The 15,041-nt window shown below is 40.6% G+C and overlaps 1 protein-coding gene across 2 annotated transcripts in view; it reads left to right on the top strand.

The window, feature by feature from the left end:
- The window catches only part of NMT2 (N-myristoyltransferase 2), a 56,725-nt gene that overhangs the window by 36,202 nt on the left and 5,482 nt on the right, over positions 1-15,041 (top strand). For both annotated transcript variants that reach the window (XM_065921162.1, XM_065921163.1), the window contains exons 7-9: positions 98-268; positions 1,830-1,938; positions 11,438-11,608. In XM_065921162.1, the coding sequence (XP_065777234.1) occupies positions 98-268; positions 1,830-1,938; positions 11,438-11,608 (451 nt within the window). The remainder of the gene's footprint in view (positions 1-97; positions 269-1,829; positions 1,939-11,437; positions 11,609-15,041) is intronic.

Genomic DNA, 15,041 nt, shown 5'->3' with positions numbered 1-15,041 from the left:
TTTCTTATTCTTTGAAATGTTATAGGTTAGTTACCTTGTTTTTTAAAAATGTTCTCCTCTTACATTGGCTCTACTTTACAACACCTTTCTTTCTTAGTGTGAAGAAGATGGTCGAAATCAACTTTCTTTGTGTTCATAAGAAATTGAGATCAAAACGAGTAGCCCCAGTGTTGATTCGAGAAATAACCAGAAGAGTGAACCTGGAAGGGATTTTCCAGGCCGTTTATACTGCTGGAGTGGTTCTTCCAAAGCCAGTGGCCACATGCAGGTATTAGCATCACACCTTTATCTTGCACATCACCTTTGCCTAATGCTTCAAGCCTCCTTGCCATGTTGCTGCAAGTATTATTCTCCACCCTTGTAACCTGGGAGGATTTTGGCTGACCCATGATAATGATGTTGGTTGGTAGCAGAGATGGAGATGGATACAACCAAGAACCACTAGCTCAGTATTCTTGCGGTAAACCCCACAGCCACATGTATATGAATGATGCTGCGTGTCCGTTTCTGTGTCTCTTCATTTGAAAGGCTAGTTGCTGCCTTGGGAAACCCAGGGCATCCGTTATCGGGAGATGTCCCTGTAGTACCATTTTCTTTCCTTCTCGAACACTCAATGTTGTACCAGTGCTGCCAGGAACCACTCCAAAAGCTGATAAGCATCTAGCCAGAAAGCCTGAACATACTTGTCTGCTATGAGTGAAAATAAGGCTAAAGCTCTGTTCTTACTACTTTATTATTTCATCTGCTCTTTTCACGCTTTCAAAAGTTAATCCAGTAAGAAAAGCATATATCAGATTTTCACCTGATTAACCTGTTTTTAGAGTATCAGAAAGAGTCTGTGTCCCTCTACTATTTTTTTTAAGTTTTTTGTATCTTTTGACTGCACTGCACAGCATCTGGGATCTTAGTTCCCCAACCAGGGATTGAAACCTCACCCCCTACATTTTCAGTGCAGAGTCTTAACCACTGGATTGACAGGGAAGTCCTTCCCTCTCTGTTTTTGCATGCGGGTATGCATGCCTGCTCAGTCGTGTCCAACCCATTGCTACTTTATGGATCGCAGCCCGCCAGGCTCCTCAGTCCATAGGATTATCCAGACTGGAGTGAGTTGCCATTTCTTCCTCCAGGGGATCTTCCCAACTCAGGGACTGAACCTAAGTCTCCTGCATCTCCTGCATCAGCCAGCAGATTCTTTACCACTGAGCCACTTGGGAAGCCACTCCTATTTTTATTGACTCAAATAAGATGAACTTCAGGAAAAAGAACTTAAGAGTGTAAAAGACAAACCTGTAAAATGCCTCTCTCCTATTAAATTATTCATAAATAAACAGAATAAATAAGACTTCACAGGTATATTTTAATATAATCTGCAATCATTCACTCCAGTACCTAAGCCAGAATCATTTGAGAAATTCAAACTCATTTCTCAGAAAGTTGTTTTCTTCCATGTGTATTATATAAATGTGAAGGCTACTAACTTAAGGGAGTATTTTCATGTTTTTAAAGTTTTTGGTTTGCCTTCTTAGAATCTGTGGTGGTCATTCAATACTTATAAACTGGACACTGTCAGTATTTTTCTTGCAATTTTAAGATTTCTCTATATTAAAAGAGATGGAACATTACCAATGTCAAAGGAGCATAACTGGAACATCATTTCGAGGTAAAAAATGACAGATAAAATAATGACATAGGCAGAGGGTCAGGACCTAGCGCTGCACCAGGCCCTACGTGATGTTTGTTCAATACTCCTGTAACAGCTGAGCCGAGACAAAGTGAAAACTTGGAGAGTTAGGAATCAGTCAGACCTTAAAGCCTGTATTGTATTTCAGATACTGGCATCGATCACTAAACCCCAGAAAACTGGTAGAAGTGAAATTTTCTCACCTGAGTAGAAATATGACTTTGCAGAGAACAATGAAGCTGTACAGACTCCCAGACGTAAGTAAGAAGGACTTGCTGTTTCTTGAAGCTGTTAACAATTCAAATTTTTAATGTAGAAAAGAATTATTTGCAGGAAGCTAAAAACTGATTCATGTGTCTGAGGATGTGAATATGTAGCTAAAAAGGCTTCAGAGAACTTCAGGGCCAGGAAAAAGGAGGAGAGTTCATTTGGAAATACCACGTGGTTTTTTTTGTTGTTTTTTTTTTTCTTTTTTTAAGGCTTTTAAAAGGTCTTCAGTTTGGGATTGGATGGGGTTGAACTCCAGACTTGTAGGTTTTTAAATTTTGAGCACTTACTCTATTTAGGAAGAGTGGAATTAAGGAATAAGGTTTAAAAGAGAAACCCGGGTAGAGGAAATAATGTCTCATTAAATCAGCATTGTTTTAAACTAGAAACTTCCCAGTGTGAAAAGTTGTCCCTTAATAAGGGAAAATTTAAATGTGCTTACCAGTTTTGGCTTTTATTTGGGGCTTAGACGGTAAATGAGTTCTCTGTCACTCCATAACAAACTACCACAAAAGTAGAAGCTAAAACCAACACATGTGCTATCTCTTGGGTTCTGTGGGTCAGGAATCAAGGCACAGCTTAGCTGAGGTCTTTGCTTCAGGGTTTCTTGTGAAGCTGTCATCAAGGCATCAGCCAGGGTCAGGGTCTCATCTGAAAACTTGACTAAGGATGGATCCGCTTTCAAGTTCATGTGGCTGTTGGAAGCCTTGAGTTCCTGGTGGGCAGCTGGACTGGGGTCCTCCGTTCCTTGCTGGCTGTCGGCCTGAGGATGCTTCAGCTCCTTGTCGGTGGGGGTTCTCTGAAGGGCAGATCACGATATACGGCAGCTTATTTCATCAAAGCCGATGAGGAGAGTCTATAGAGAGCATCCGCTAGCAAGATGGAAATTAGAACCCTGTGTAGTCAATTCAAAAATGAAATCACTGCTGCCATATGTCATTGGTCCCACCCACACTCAAGATAAGTGGATGGTGTGGGCGTGAACTCCAGTGAAGGTGGGCAGGCATCACTGGGGCCATCTTGGTATCTTTCCGCCACAGATGGGATCTGTAGTGTGAAGTTTTGATTTCATCTGAGCTGTTCTTTGTTTTGGGCTGTAGTAGATACTTCAGCTCAACTGAGGGATTCACATAGAGTGTAGCCATGTTCCTCTAAACAAGGCGAGGAGGGACTTCCTCTATGGAGGGTGTGGCCAACTCCAGCTCCTTTTGCCTTGGACCAGTTGTATGTTTACCAGATACACGTGATCAGTGGCTGCACAGATTGAAGTCTTTCTTTCATTGACAGAATCAACGAATTTCTGACTTAGGCAAAATTTCATAAGGAGACGTGGAGATGAAGGAAACCAGGTGTTCCGGGGCTTCACAAGAGACCAGAAGGCACGGTGTCCCTTCTGTCTAAGCTGCAGTTGCAGACAGTGGGGCTTGAACTCGTGAACTCACTGCCTGTCTGTGAGGCCACGGACAGAGCGAGGAACATAGAGGGAAATAAAAAGTGCAGGTGACATAACGAGGGAGGGTCCACGTGTCCTGGGAAAGGAGGACCAGGACCCCTGAAGCTGGGGTGACAGACATGAAGCTAAGTATATGGAGACTCTGGAAAATGCTCTGAGGGGTCACACCATTGTTAATGACCATCAGGATTTACTGATCAACTAGAAGTAATTTCTGCTAATGGCCAAGTCCCAGAGACACTGAGAAGGGTGGGGTCCCATAGGGGCACAAATGGCTGTGAGAAAAAAGGGCACTGGAGGGGCATAGCGCACGGCTGAGACAAGACACAGCTGATGCTCAGCGTCCTCCTGGCCCAGTGTCAGATGCTTTGCTATCTACGAGTTAAAATAAGCACTTGAAGCAAGCCTCCTTTTCCCACTAGGGGCGAATGCTATTCTACCTTGGTCTCCCCTGATTTCATTCTCAAACCTAACTCTGTTTAGCTTGTGTGTAAGGAAAGCACCTCCTTGTCTGTATAGTCACCTGAAGTGGAATGACACATAAGGAAATTTAGTAGCTGTCATTGGTTTATCGGGGATGATTAGAGTTCGAGGTGCTGAAAGTTATTTTTGACTTGACTTTGTCCATTGGCCTCCGTATTCTTGTACAAGCATTCATCAACTCACAGGTAACCAAGTTTTGAAAAGTTGGTGATAAATTGCTGGTCTGACAATGGTGGTGAAAGCAGACTCTGGCAATTTGGTTGCAGTTAACTTGGTTACAGAAGAGCATGCCTCTTCCAGCCATGGTGCTGTGGTGACTGCCTTTTTTTCTTCCACGATAAGTCCAAGCTGAGAAAGTGCTGTCACGTATATTAGCATATTCTCCCAACCACCTTCTGAATTTGGTATTCTTACCCCATTGTACAGATGCAAAGACTGAGGCTTGTGAAGGTTCTCCAAACAGCTCTTATTGGCTTGTCCTAGCCTCCTTTACTCTTCTTAAGTCATAGGGAAGGAAAGAAAACTAAAGAGTAAGTTAATTTTTTTTAAAAAAAGAGAGAAGGTAGAAGAGATGCAAGTAGAGACATTGAAAAATTGGAAGGTGCCACCGGGAGCAACCTTGGTGTTGGGCTCCTGGTTTAGAAGCTGGACGAGGCAGCAACAGCCAGACCACCTCCTTCTCTCCCAGGGCCAGACAGTCACATCGTTTGAGAACATTTTTGTATTATGAAGTGTAGAGATGAGCCTTACTGAACACAACTTTTTCGTTCTCATTTGTTGTAACCATTTCAGCTCACCATGCTAGCTTTATGTGTTGATCATAGACTATACACGTTAACATTGATTATGGCCAACGTTATGCCAAACAGTTACTATCTGTAACCTCATTTATTATTCACACGATCAGAGAGGGCAGCTCATTGTCCCCAGTCACAGAAGAGAATGTTGAGACACAGACTGATTTGCTCAGAGCCTTTCAGTCAGGACAGAACCATCCCTACCAGCTCATGTCATTAGCTACCATTACCAACGAGACTAAGATTTTCCCGAGAGAACAGTTTCCTGCCTTTTCAATGTTGGTTGTTTTTTTTTTTAATTGGAGTATAGTTGCTTTACAGCAAATGTCAGTTTGTTTTTAATTTGGTGTTGAGAATTTCCAAACAATGTTGGACCTTTTTTTTTTTTGGTCAGTGCTTTTCAAGGTGAAGGAATTTCTTTTTTTAATGTGGGCCATTTTTTTGGTCTTTATTAAATTTGTTACAATATTGGTTTTGTTGGGTTTTTTTTACTGTTGTATTTTTTGGCCACAAGGCATGTGGGATTTTAGCTCCCAGATCAGGGATGAAACCTGCACCCCCTTAGGGGCATTGGAACCTCAGAATATTAACCACCGGACCCCCAGGGAAGTCCCAAGGTAAAGAAATTTGAAGCAGATAAAAAGTAGGAGTCAGGTTACTCTCCCAGCATCTTTACGTTGTGTTGCAAGACGTGTACGCGTATGAAGCCATGCTAAAACACAGATATTCTTGGTTTAGTAATTGTAGGTTTTTTTGTTTCTTTAGTGTGTAATGTCCTACTGCTCCTTCTTAAATCAAAAAAAATCCATAATCAAGGCTTACATCTCTACTCTGGAATCTTGGCTCCAAATCAGTTACACCACATAGCTTGATGGAGAACAGCACTGCTTCTGTTTTTTAATAGGGCTCTGAGCTTGATTTCCTTATATACTTATAAGCAAATTTTATACAGATTTCAGTGTATGGAGAGTCCGATGGGTAATGCATATTAGTTCGATCATGGTAAAGTAGCTCTGATTCAGAAATAGAGTTTGCTTATGAAATTTAAGGTTTTCTCAGTTAAGTTACTGGAAATTTTTTTTTTTGCTTTTTATTGAAATCTCAGAAAACATTGCCATCTGACTCTTTCAGATTATGCCAAAGCTTAAACTTTTACCTAGGCATGACATTTCCTTCCACCTCTTCCTGAAAACAACAGTTATTATATAAAATAGAATTATTTTTTTGGCCACACTATGCAGTTTGCAGTATCTCAGTTCCCTGACCAGGGATTAAACACAGGCCACAGCAGTGAAAGCCCAGAATCCTAACCACTAGGCCACCAGGGAACCCCCTCGAATATAATTTTATGTATTAAAATTTGTGTCATGCTTCAGTAGATTTCCTGCAGAGGATGTGACTTTATGATGTTAGAAAGAAACAAGCTAAGGTTCTGAGATACAGAAGCCATTGTTCTTATTCTTCCCCTGTTTCTAGGACCTTTTATGTTTCATAATTGGATGTAGCCTGATGTTGCCTTCTGCTTTAACTTAGCTCCTGTAAAAACTTGTCTGAAGTGCTTGAAAACTGCCAAGTTTATATACTTTCTCACTGTGCATTTGCCAAAATAACTGTTTCACTGAGTCCTCCTTACCTCAATTCTATTACCCATTTTCCTGACCTTCAGAGACTGAGGTGGCAGTTCTCAAAGTGTGGTCCAGAGACCCCGGGAACTTCCCAGAACACTTTGGGGGGGCCTGTGAAGTCAGTTTTTTAGAATAATACAAAAATAATTTCTGTCTTTCATTATCTTACAAGTGTACTGTGCAGTCTTCCAGAGGTTAAATGGAATGTGAGCTTATATATTCTTTGGCTTTAAAATTTCGAATTTAATTTCTAATACAATAAATACAGATAAATATAATCCATGTATCAGATATGCAGATGACACCACATTTATGGCAGAAAGTGAAGAAGAACTAAAGAGCCTCTTGATTAAAGTGAAAGAGGAGAGTGAAAAAGTTGGCTTAAAGCTCAACATTCAGAAAACTAAGATCATGGTATCTGGTCCCATCACTTCGTGGCAAATAGATGGGGAAACAGTGGACACAGGGGCTGACTTTATTTTTCTGGGCTCCAAAATCACTGCAGATGGTGATTGCAGCCATGAAATTAAAAGACACTTACTCCTTGGAAGGAAAGTTATGACCAACCTAGATAGCATATTAAAAAGCAGAGACATTACTTTGCCAACAAAGGTCTGTCTGGTCAAGGCTATGGTTTTTCCAGTAGTCATGTATGGATGTGAGAGTTGGACTATAAAGAAGCTGAGCACCAAAAAATTGATGCTTTTGAACTGTGGCGTTGGAGAAGACTCTTGAGAGTCCCTTGAACTGCAAGGAGATCCAACCAGTCCATCCTAAAAGAGATCAGTCCTGGGTGTTCATTGGAGGGACTGATGTTGAAGCTGAAACTCCATACTTTGGCCACCTGATGTGAAGAGCTGACTAATTTGAAAAGACCCTGATGCTGGGAAAGATTGAGGGCAGGAGGAGAAGGGGACGACAGAGGATGAGGTGGTTGGATGGCATCACTGACTCGATGGACATGGGTTTGGGTGGCCTCTGGGAGTTGGTGATGGACAGGGAGGCCTGGCATGCTGCGGTTCATGGGGTCGCAAAGAGTCGGACACGACTGAGTGACTGAACTGTACTGAATTGATAACCCATGTAAACAAAGCTCTTTGGGAGTATTAAATAATTTTTAAGACCATAACAAAGTTCAGACCAAAATCTTTGAGGACTGCAGCTTTAAGGATGTCTACCAGACAAAAAAAAGATTTTGATTTAGTGATTTCACGATATGAATGTTCAATGAATAAGAATTGTGCTGCAAAAGCATATTTTGCTCCAAAAAGGAGTTGGCAAGCTTTATTCCTCATTTCTGAATGCTCTTTATGAACAGAGAGGATGTATCCTGTTACTATCATGAGATAATCTCATTTTTTGAAGCTCATTTTATTTTATTTCATTTCATTTATTTTGAGCTGTGGCATGCAGGATCTTACTTCCCCAACCGAGGATCAAACCTGTGCCCCATGCAGTGGAAGCACAGAGTCTTAACCACTGGACCACAAGGGAAGTCTTGATATCATTGATTGTTATTGAATCAGTAACAAATGCAAAACAATCTAATGTTGAGAAAGACTATTTAAAATTGATCAAGGTCATCCTAATAGCAGCTTTTCAAATGACTGCGGTATACATGCAATATGGTTTTGGTCTTTCTACCAGCATTTCAAAATGTATATTTATCTCATTTAACACCATTTAGCAATCACAAAGGTTTCCCTCTTCCCACAAATTGCAGCGTAGAAATGCTCGAAAAAACTAAAATTGGCTTACAGAAACAAAAGGAAAATACTGGTTTCATGCCTGGCTTGCACCTGAATGCCAGGCCATAGAAATGCCGTATCTTCAGAGCTGACAGTGACTTTTTTCCATGTCTGCAGCCTTCACCTCACCCTATTGGGTAAATAATTGTGCTAAAAACCTAAGAATTCATGCATTCATTCATTCATTCAACACCATTCAGGCCATTATAAACTGTGGAAAATTCTGAAAGAGATGGGAATACCAGACCACCTGACCTGCCTCTTGAGAAATCTGTATGCAGGTCAGGAAGCAACAGTTAGAACTGGACATGGAACAACAGACTGGTTCCAAATAGGAAAAGGAGTACGTCAAGGCTATATATTGTCACCCTGCTTATTTAACTTATATGCAGAGTACATCATGAGAAATGCCGGGCTGGAGGAAGCACAAGCTGGAATCAAGATTGTTGGGGAAAATATCAGTAAGCTTAGATATGCAGATGACACCACCCTTATGGCAGAAAGTGAAGAGGAACTAAAAAGCCTCTTGATGAAAGTGAAAGGAGAGTGAAAAAGTTGGCTTAAAGCTTAACATTCAGAAAACTAAGATCATGGCATCTGGTCCCATCACTTTGTGGCAAATAGATGGGGAGACAGTGGAAAGTCAGACTTTATTTTTGGGGGGCTCCAAAATCACTGCAGATGGTCACTGCAGCCATGAAATTAAAAGACACTTACTCCTCGGAGGGAAAGTTATGACCAACCTAGATAGCATATTAAAAAGCAGAGACATTACTTTGCCAACAAAGGTCCGTCTGGTCAAGGCTATGGTTTTTCCAGTGGTCATGTATGGATGTGAGAGTTGGACTGTGAAGAAAGCTGAGCGCCAAAGAATTGATGCTTTTGAACTGTGGTGTTGGAGAAGACTCTTGAGAGTCCCTTGAACTGCACAGAGATCCAACCAGTCCATCCTAAAGGAGATCAGTCCTGGGTGTTCATTGGAAGGACTGATGTTGAAGCTGAAACTCAACACTTTGGCCACCTCATGCAAAGAGTTGACTCATTGGAAAAGACCCCGATACTCGGAGGGATTGGGGGCAGGAGGAGACGGGGACAACAGAGGATGAGATGGCTGGATGGTATCACTGACTTGATGGACATGAGTTTGGGTAAACTCCAGGAGTTGGTGATGGACAGGGAGGCCTGGCGTGGTGCAATTCATGGGGTCACAGAGTCGGACACGACTGAACAACTGAACTGAACTGAAGCCTTAGTGGAAGCTGGGACCTGGAGATTTCAGGTCCTTTGGCTAATAATATTGTTGTTTAGTTGTTAAGTCATGTCCAAATCTTTTGTGACTCCAAGGACTATACCCCACCAGGCTCCTCTGTCCATGGGATTTCCCAGTCAAGAATACTGGAATGGGTTGCCATTTCCTTCTCCAGGGGATCTTCCCAACCCAGGGATCAAATCCATGTCTCCTCCATTGACAGGTGGATTCTTTACCACTAGCTACCTGGGAAGCTCCTCTTTGGCTTTGAGACCCACAGAAATGCTAGAAGTCTGAGTGTTCTGTTAAATGTTAAGGACTTAAATTCTCTTAATTTAGAGTATTAAACTATTTTAGGTTCATTATGGTGTCTTTACAGATTCTGTAAACCATAACTGAGTAGCACATAGTAAATACTCAGCTAAGGACTGTTGGGTCTGTAAATACAAAGAACACCTCTCCCGTCTCTTCCCAAATGAATCAGTAATTGACCAGCATTCCTTGTCACAGAACCCTAGTAACCTCAACAGAACAAATGACATCGATCAGAGCCGGCATTCAACATGAAAACCCATTTTCCACCTTGGTCTTCTGTAACCACCACTCTGGGGGCATGCAGGAATTGTGATGATCTAATCTTAGAGGCAGTTTCTAATTTAAAAGTGCTCAGAAATAATTTAGGACAGATTAGGTAGAATAGGAGTAGTTATATACAAGTTATTTGCCACTTAAAAATTTATCCAGTTATTTCTTCAAGGAAAAAAAAGTATCAAGTTAAGTAGAAGAACTGAACTTGTTTTTATAGTTCAGTTCAGTCACTCAGTCGTGTCCGACTCTGCAACCCCATGGACTGCACAATGCCAGGCTTACCTGTCCATTACCAACTCCTGGAGCTTGCTCAAACTCATTTGTAAGTATTAGAGTTTTGTCTTTGTACAGACAAGGAATGTAGTGAGTTTTCTCATTTCTGGTGTCAGGTGTCCTGGTATCTGGACTCTTCTTATAGTTGACGTCTTAAGCTCTTTTAAGGATAAGTACTTGAACAAATAAATCCAGATGGGGCCGTGTCCCGACCTTTGAGGGTTTGTCATTCGTATTTGTTGTTTTTGTTCCGTCACTCAGTTGTGTCTGACTCTTTGCAACCCCGTGGACTGCAGCACATCACCAGGTTTCCCTGTCCTTCACGATCTCCCGGAGTTTGTTCAAACTCATGTCCATTGAGTCGATGATGCCATCCAACCCTATGGCTTTATGTAAAAACTGTGACTTATGAGATAAAGGATTCAGATGCATATTATGATCACCTTTTAATCAAAAGATGGCATAAGAGACTAGGGCCAGTACTTGGCAACTAGCCATTCGTTCTTGGTAACTAAAATGCTTGCCTTCCCATATTGACTGATATGATTGACTTTTCTTTCATTTTTGTTGCTCATGAGAACAAAATAGCTACATCTTATTCATGGGCTATTGGACAAGATGAGTTTCTCAGCCATTCTCAACTGTGTTTTCAAAATGTCAAACATGGCAGTCTTACAGCGTGCTACTCCAGAGCACACGCTGGGATTGTTCTGCCCTGTTATGCAGGCCGGCAGGCCCCAGCTTTTTGTTCCTAGGGACGAGTTTCATGGAAGATAATTTTCCACAGACAGGGGTAGGGGGCGGGTGGTTTCAGGATGATTCGAGTACATTATATTTATTGTGCAGTTTATTTCTATTATTATTACATCAGCTCCACCTCAGATCATCAGGCATTAGATCTCAGAGCCGTTTAATTTCTTGGCATGGGTATATAGGTGAATTTGTAGTGTTCCCATTGGTTTTGTTTGGGTCATAGGCAATACTAACCAAAGACCTGGTACACAAAGATAGGATAGAACACATTGTGTAGCTTATGTGCTAAACATAAGCTACACAACCTGTACATCTCAAGCTTTGTGTGTATACACATCACCAGAGGATTTTGTGAAATTGCTTGTTCTGACCTGGTAGATCTGGGGCAGGCCCAAGATTCTGCATTTCTAACAAGGTGCCCTGGGATGCTGATAATGTTGGTCTGGGGACCACACTGGCTCCAAGTTTGTTTAGTCCTCTTATTTAAACCTCCCCATTGGTTTCGTGTTCACTCCAACAGGTTACAAAAACTTCAGGCTTGAGGCCAATGGAACCAAGAGATATCAAAGCTGTTCAAGAACTAACCAACACATACCTGAAGCAGTTTCATCTAGCCCCGGTGATGGATGAAGAGGAAGTAGCCCACTGGTTCCTCCCTCAGGAGCACATCATTGACACTTTTGTAGTGGAGGTAAAGATAAGGTGATAAGACAGTACAGAAAAGTATGCAAATACTATGCGATTGAGTACTATGTGAAGGATCCTAGAGTACCCATCTCCTTCCTCTCTGTCCATGGCGCACTGCTTCTATAGCAGGTTTCTGCTCACCCTCTTAGAACAAGCTGTTCCTATAGTTTCCATTCCTGGCACAAGGGCACACTTTTAGTACTTAATAATGGGAAATCAGGATACTGCTCTGGTGTTGCCTATGTGATTAATTGTTTCTCTCAGTTTTGAAAAGGCCAGTTTGGATGACCTCATTAGAGATGAATGTGTTGCAAAGTTTAATACTGTTTTGCTTTGCAAAACTGGTTGGAATTGAACTGCCTTTGTTCAAGATGGCATAATTCAATCACTTCATTCAACCTTGTCTTCTTGATTTGTTAAAGTTTTTTATAGGCTGAATACTAATACTTTGTAATGTGGTCCGTTTCTGCGTTCTCCATTCTGTTCTGTTGATCTCTGTCTATTCCCCTACCAATATCACACTGTCTTAATTAATCTGTAGCTCTATAGTAAGCCTTGTTATCAGGTAGAGTGATTCCTCCCATTTCATTTTTCTTTGTCAAGATTGTTTTAGCTAATGTAGTTCCCTTGCTTTTGCATATAAATTTTAGAATAAGTTTGTCTTAGTTTATGAAAGACCTTTTTAGGATTGTTATAGTAATTACATGATATTCAGCAGGATTACATTAATTTAGGGAGAATTAACATGTCTTCCAATCCATGAACATGGTATGTCTCTGTTTATTTAGGTCTTTTAAATTTTATTTTATCAGCAGTCTTTAATTTTCAGCATCCAGATCCTATACATTAAAGTTCCGTTTTCCACATATTCCTTGTTAGTATGTAGAAATGTAATTGGTTTTTCTGTGATGCTCCTGTATCCTGCAACCTTGCTGAAATCACATAGTAGTTCCAGGAGTTTATTTGGAGATTTCTTGGGATTTTTACATGAATAATTGTGTCATCTACAAATAGAATCAGTTTTACTTCTTCCCTTCCCATCTGTATGCATTTTCTTTCTTTCTCTTGCCTTATTGCAGGGGCTAGATCCTTTGGTACTTCATTGCATAAGAGTGGTGAAGGTTGACATCTTTGCCTTGTTCCTGATATTAGGGGAAGAGCATTCGGTCTTACCCATGACTCTTACCCATGATATTAGCGGTCAGTTTTTCATGGATGCTCCTTATCAATGTGAGAAAATTTCCAACTTGCTGAGAGTTCTCATCATAAATGGATGTTGGATTTTGTCCGGTGCCTTTTCTGCTTCAGTTGATATAATCATAACGATTTTTCTTCTTTAGTCTGTTAATATGGTATTTTCATTTACTTATTTTCAAATGTTTGACCACCTCACATACCTAGGAAAATTACCTTCTTGGTTATTGTGTATAATTCTTTTTGTACATTATTGGATTTGGAGTGCTAATATTTCATTATTTCCTGAGTTCATGAGAGATACTGATCTGCAGTTTCTTTTTTTTACTGTCTTTGTTTGGTTTCTGTATCAGGAAACCACTGACCTCATAAGAGGAGTTAGGAAGTGTGACCTCCTCTTCTATTTTCTAGAAGAAATTGGTGTATAGAATTGGTGTTAATTCCTTAAATGTTTGCTAGAATTCTCCAGCTGAACCCATCTAACCTTAGAAAATTCTTTCTCATTGTCTGTTAATACAGGCAGACCTCATCTTACCACCCTTTGTTTTATTACACTAGTCAGATAGTGCATTTTTAACAAATTAACAGTTTATGGTAACCCTGTTGGTGCCATTTTTTCCAACAGCATTTGCTCACTTTGTCTCTCAGTAATTTTGGTAATTCTTGCATATTTCAAACTTTTTCATTATGATCATATGTGTTATGGTGATCTTTGATGTTACTGCTTCGAAGTTCAAATGATGATTAGCATTTTATAGCAATAAAGTATTTTTTAGCATTTTATAGCAATAAAGTATTTTAAAATTAAGGTATGTATATTGTTTTCTAGACTTAATGCTGTTGCACACTAATAGACTACAGTATAGTGCAAACAGAGCTTGCATATAAACTGGGAAAAGAAAAACATTCACGTGACTCACTTTATTGCAGTATTTGCTTTATCAAGGGGGTCTGGAACCAAACACGCAATATTTCCAAGGTGTGCCTGTGTGGCCACTCCTACCTTTTTCAAATTCACGTTTGCATGACATATCTGTCAGTCCTTTTCCTTTCAGCCCATCTGTATCACTGAATGTGAAGTGATACTTGGGCCACGTTTCCTTATGTACTCTGCAGAATTTCTTCTGATTGGTGTGTTTTGACTATTTACATCTGATGATAATTGATATATTAGAGCTTAAGTCTTCCATATCATAAAATGTTTTCTGTTTGTTTCTTCTGGCTCTTGTCCCTCTCCTTTTCCTTGCCTGCCTATCCACCATTTTTGGATCTGTCTTGATTTATTTGTAGTGCATTTGAGTATATTTGTATAGGTCTTATCTGAGTATGGGGCTTCTCAGGTGGTGCAGTAGTAAAAAAAAAATCCACCTGCCAAAGCAGGAGACACAAGAGATGCGGGTTAGACCCCTGTATTGGGGAGATCCCCTGGAGAAGGAAATGGCAACCCACTCCAGTACTCTTGCCTGGAAAATTCCATGGACAGAGGAGCCTGGTAGGCTACAGTCCACGGGGTCCCAAAGAGTTCGACACGACTGAGCGACTTTACTCTAGTATTCCTGCCTGGAAAATTCCACAGAGGAGCCTGGTGGGCCACATTCATGGGGTCACAAAGAGTGCTTGTGCTTGAACACAAGCAAGCAAGCATTTGAGTATTATAGTATATAGATATAAATTATCAGTCCTCTGGTATCCGCATTGTACCACTTCAAGTGATTTTACTTCCATTTAGGTCTCTTTACTGTCTCAAAATATCACCATCTTGAGTATCTTGAGATTTCCTTTCTATTTGAAGGATGTTCTTTGGCCACTGTTAAAGGTTTGTCTGCTGGCAACGAATTCTTCTAGTTTTCATTTGTCTGAGAATGTCTTTATTTGCCCTTCTTTCCTGAAAGAAGCTTTACCAGATACAGAATTCACAATTGATCGTTCTTTTCATTCAGCTCTTGAGCCACTTGTTTCTGGCCTCTGTGGTTTCAGGTGAGCAGCCCATTGTCATTTGAATTAGTATTTCCTTGTAGGTAATGAGTTGTTTTTCTGTGGCTACTTTTAAGATCTCTGTCTTTAACTTTGGGAAATTTTATTATTATGATGTGGATTTCTTTTGACTCATCCTCTTAGAGTTCACTTGGCTTCTTGAACCTTCTTAAATCTCTGCCAACTCTGGGAAGTTTTCAGTCATTGTCTCTTTCAGCCCTGCATTTTCTTCTTTCCTTCTGGGTCTCCAGTGATATGAATGGTGAATC

Source organism: Muntiacus reevesi, chromosome 2 (assembly GCF_963930625.1).
Source record: "Muntiacus reevesi chromosome 2, mMunRee1.1, whole genome shotgun sequence".
NCBI classification, from domain to species: domain Eukaryota; kingdom Metazoa; phylum Chordata; class Mammalia; order Artiodactyla; family Cervidae; genus Muntiacus; species Muntiacus reevesi.
Note: the sequence above shows the minus strand (reverse complement) of the source record. Positions and strands in the feature narration are given on the sequence as shown.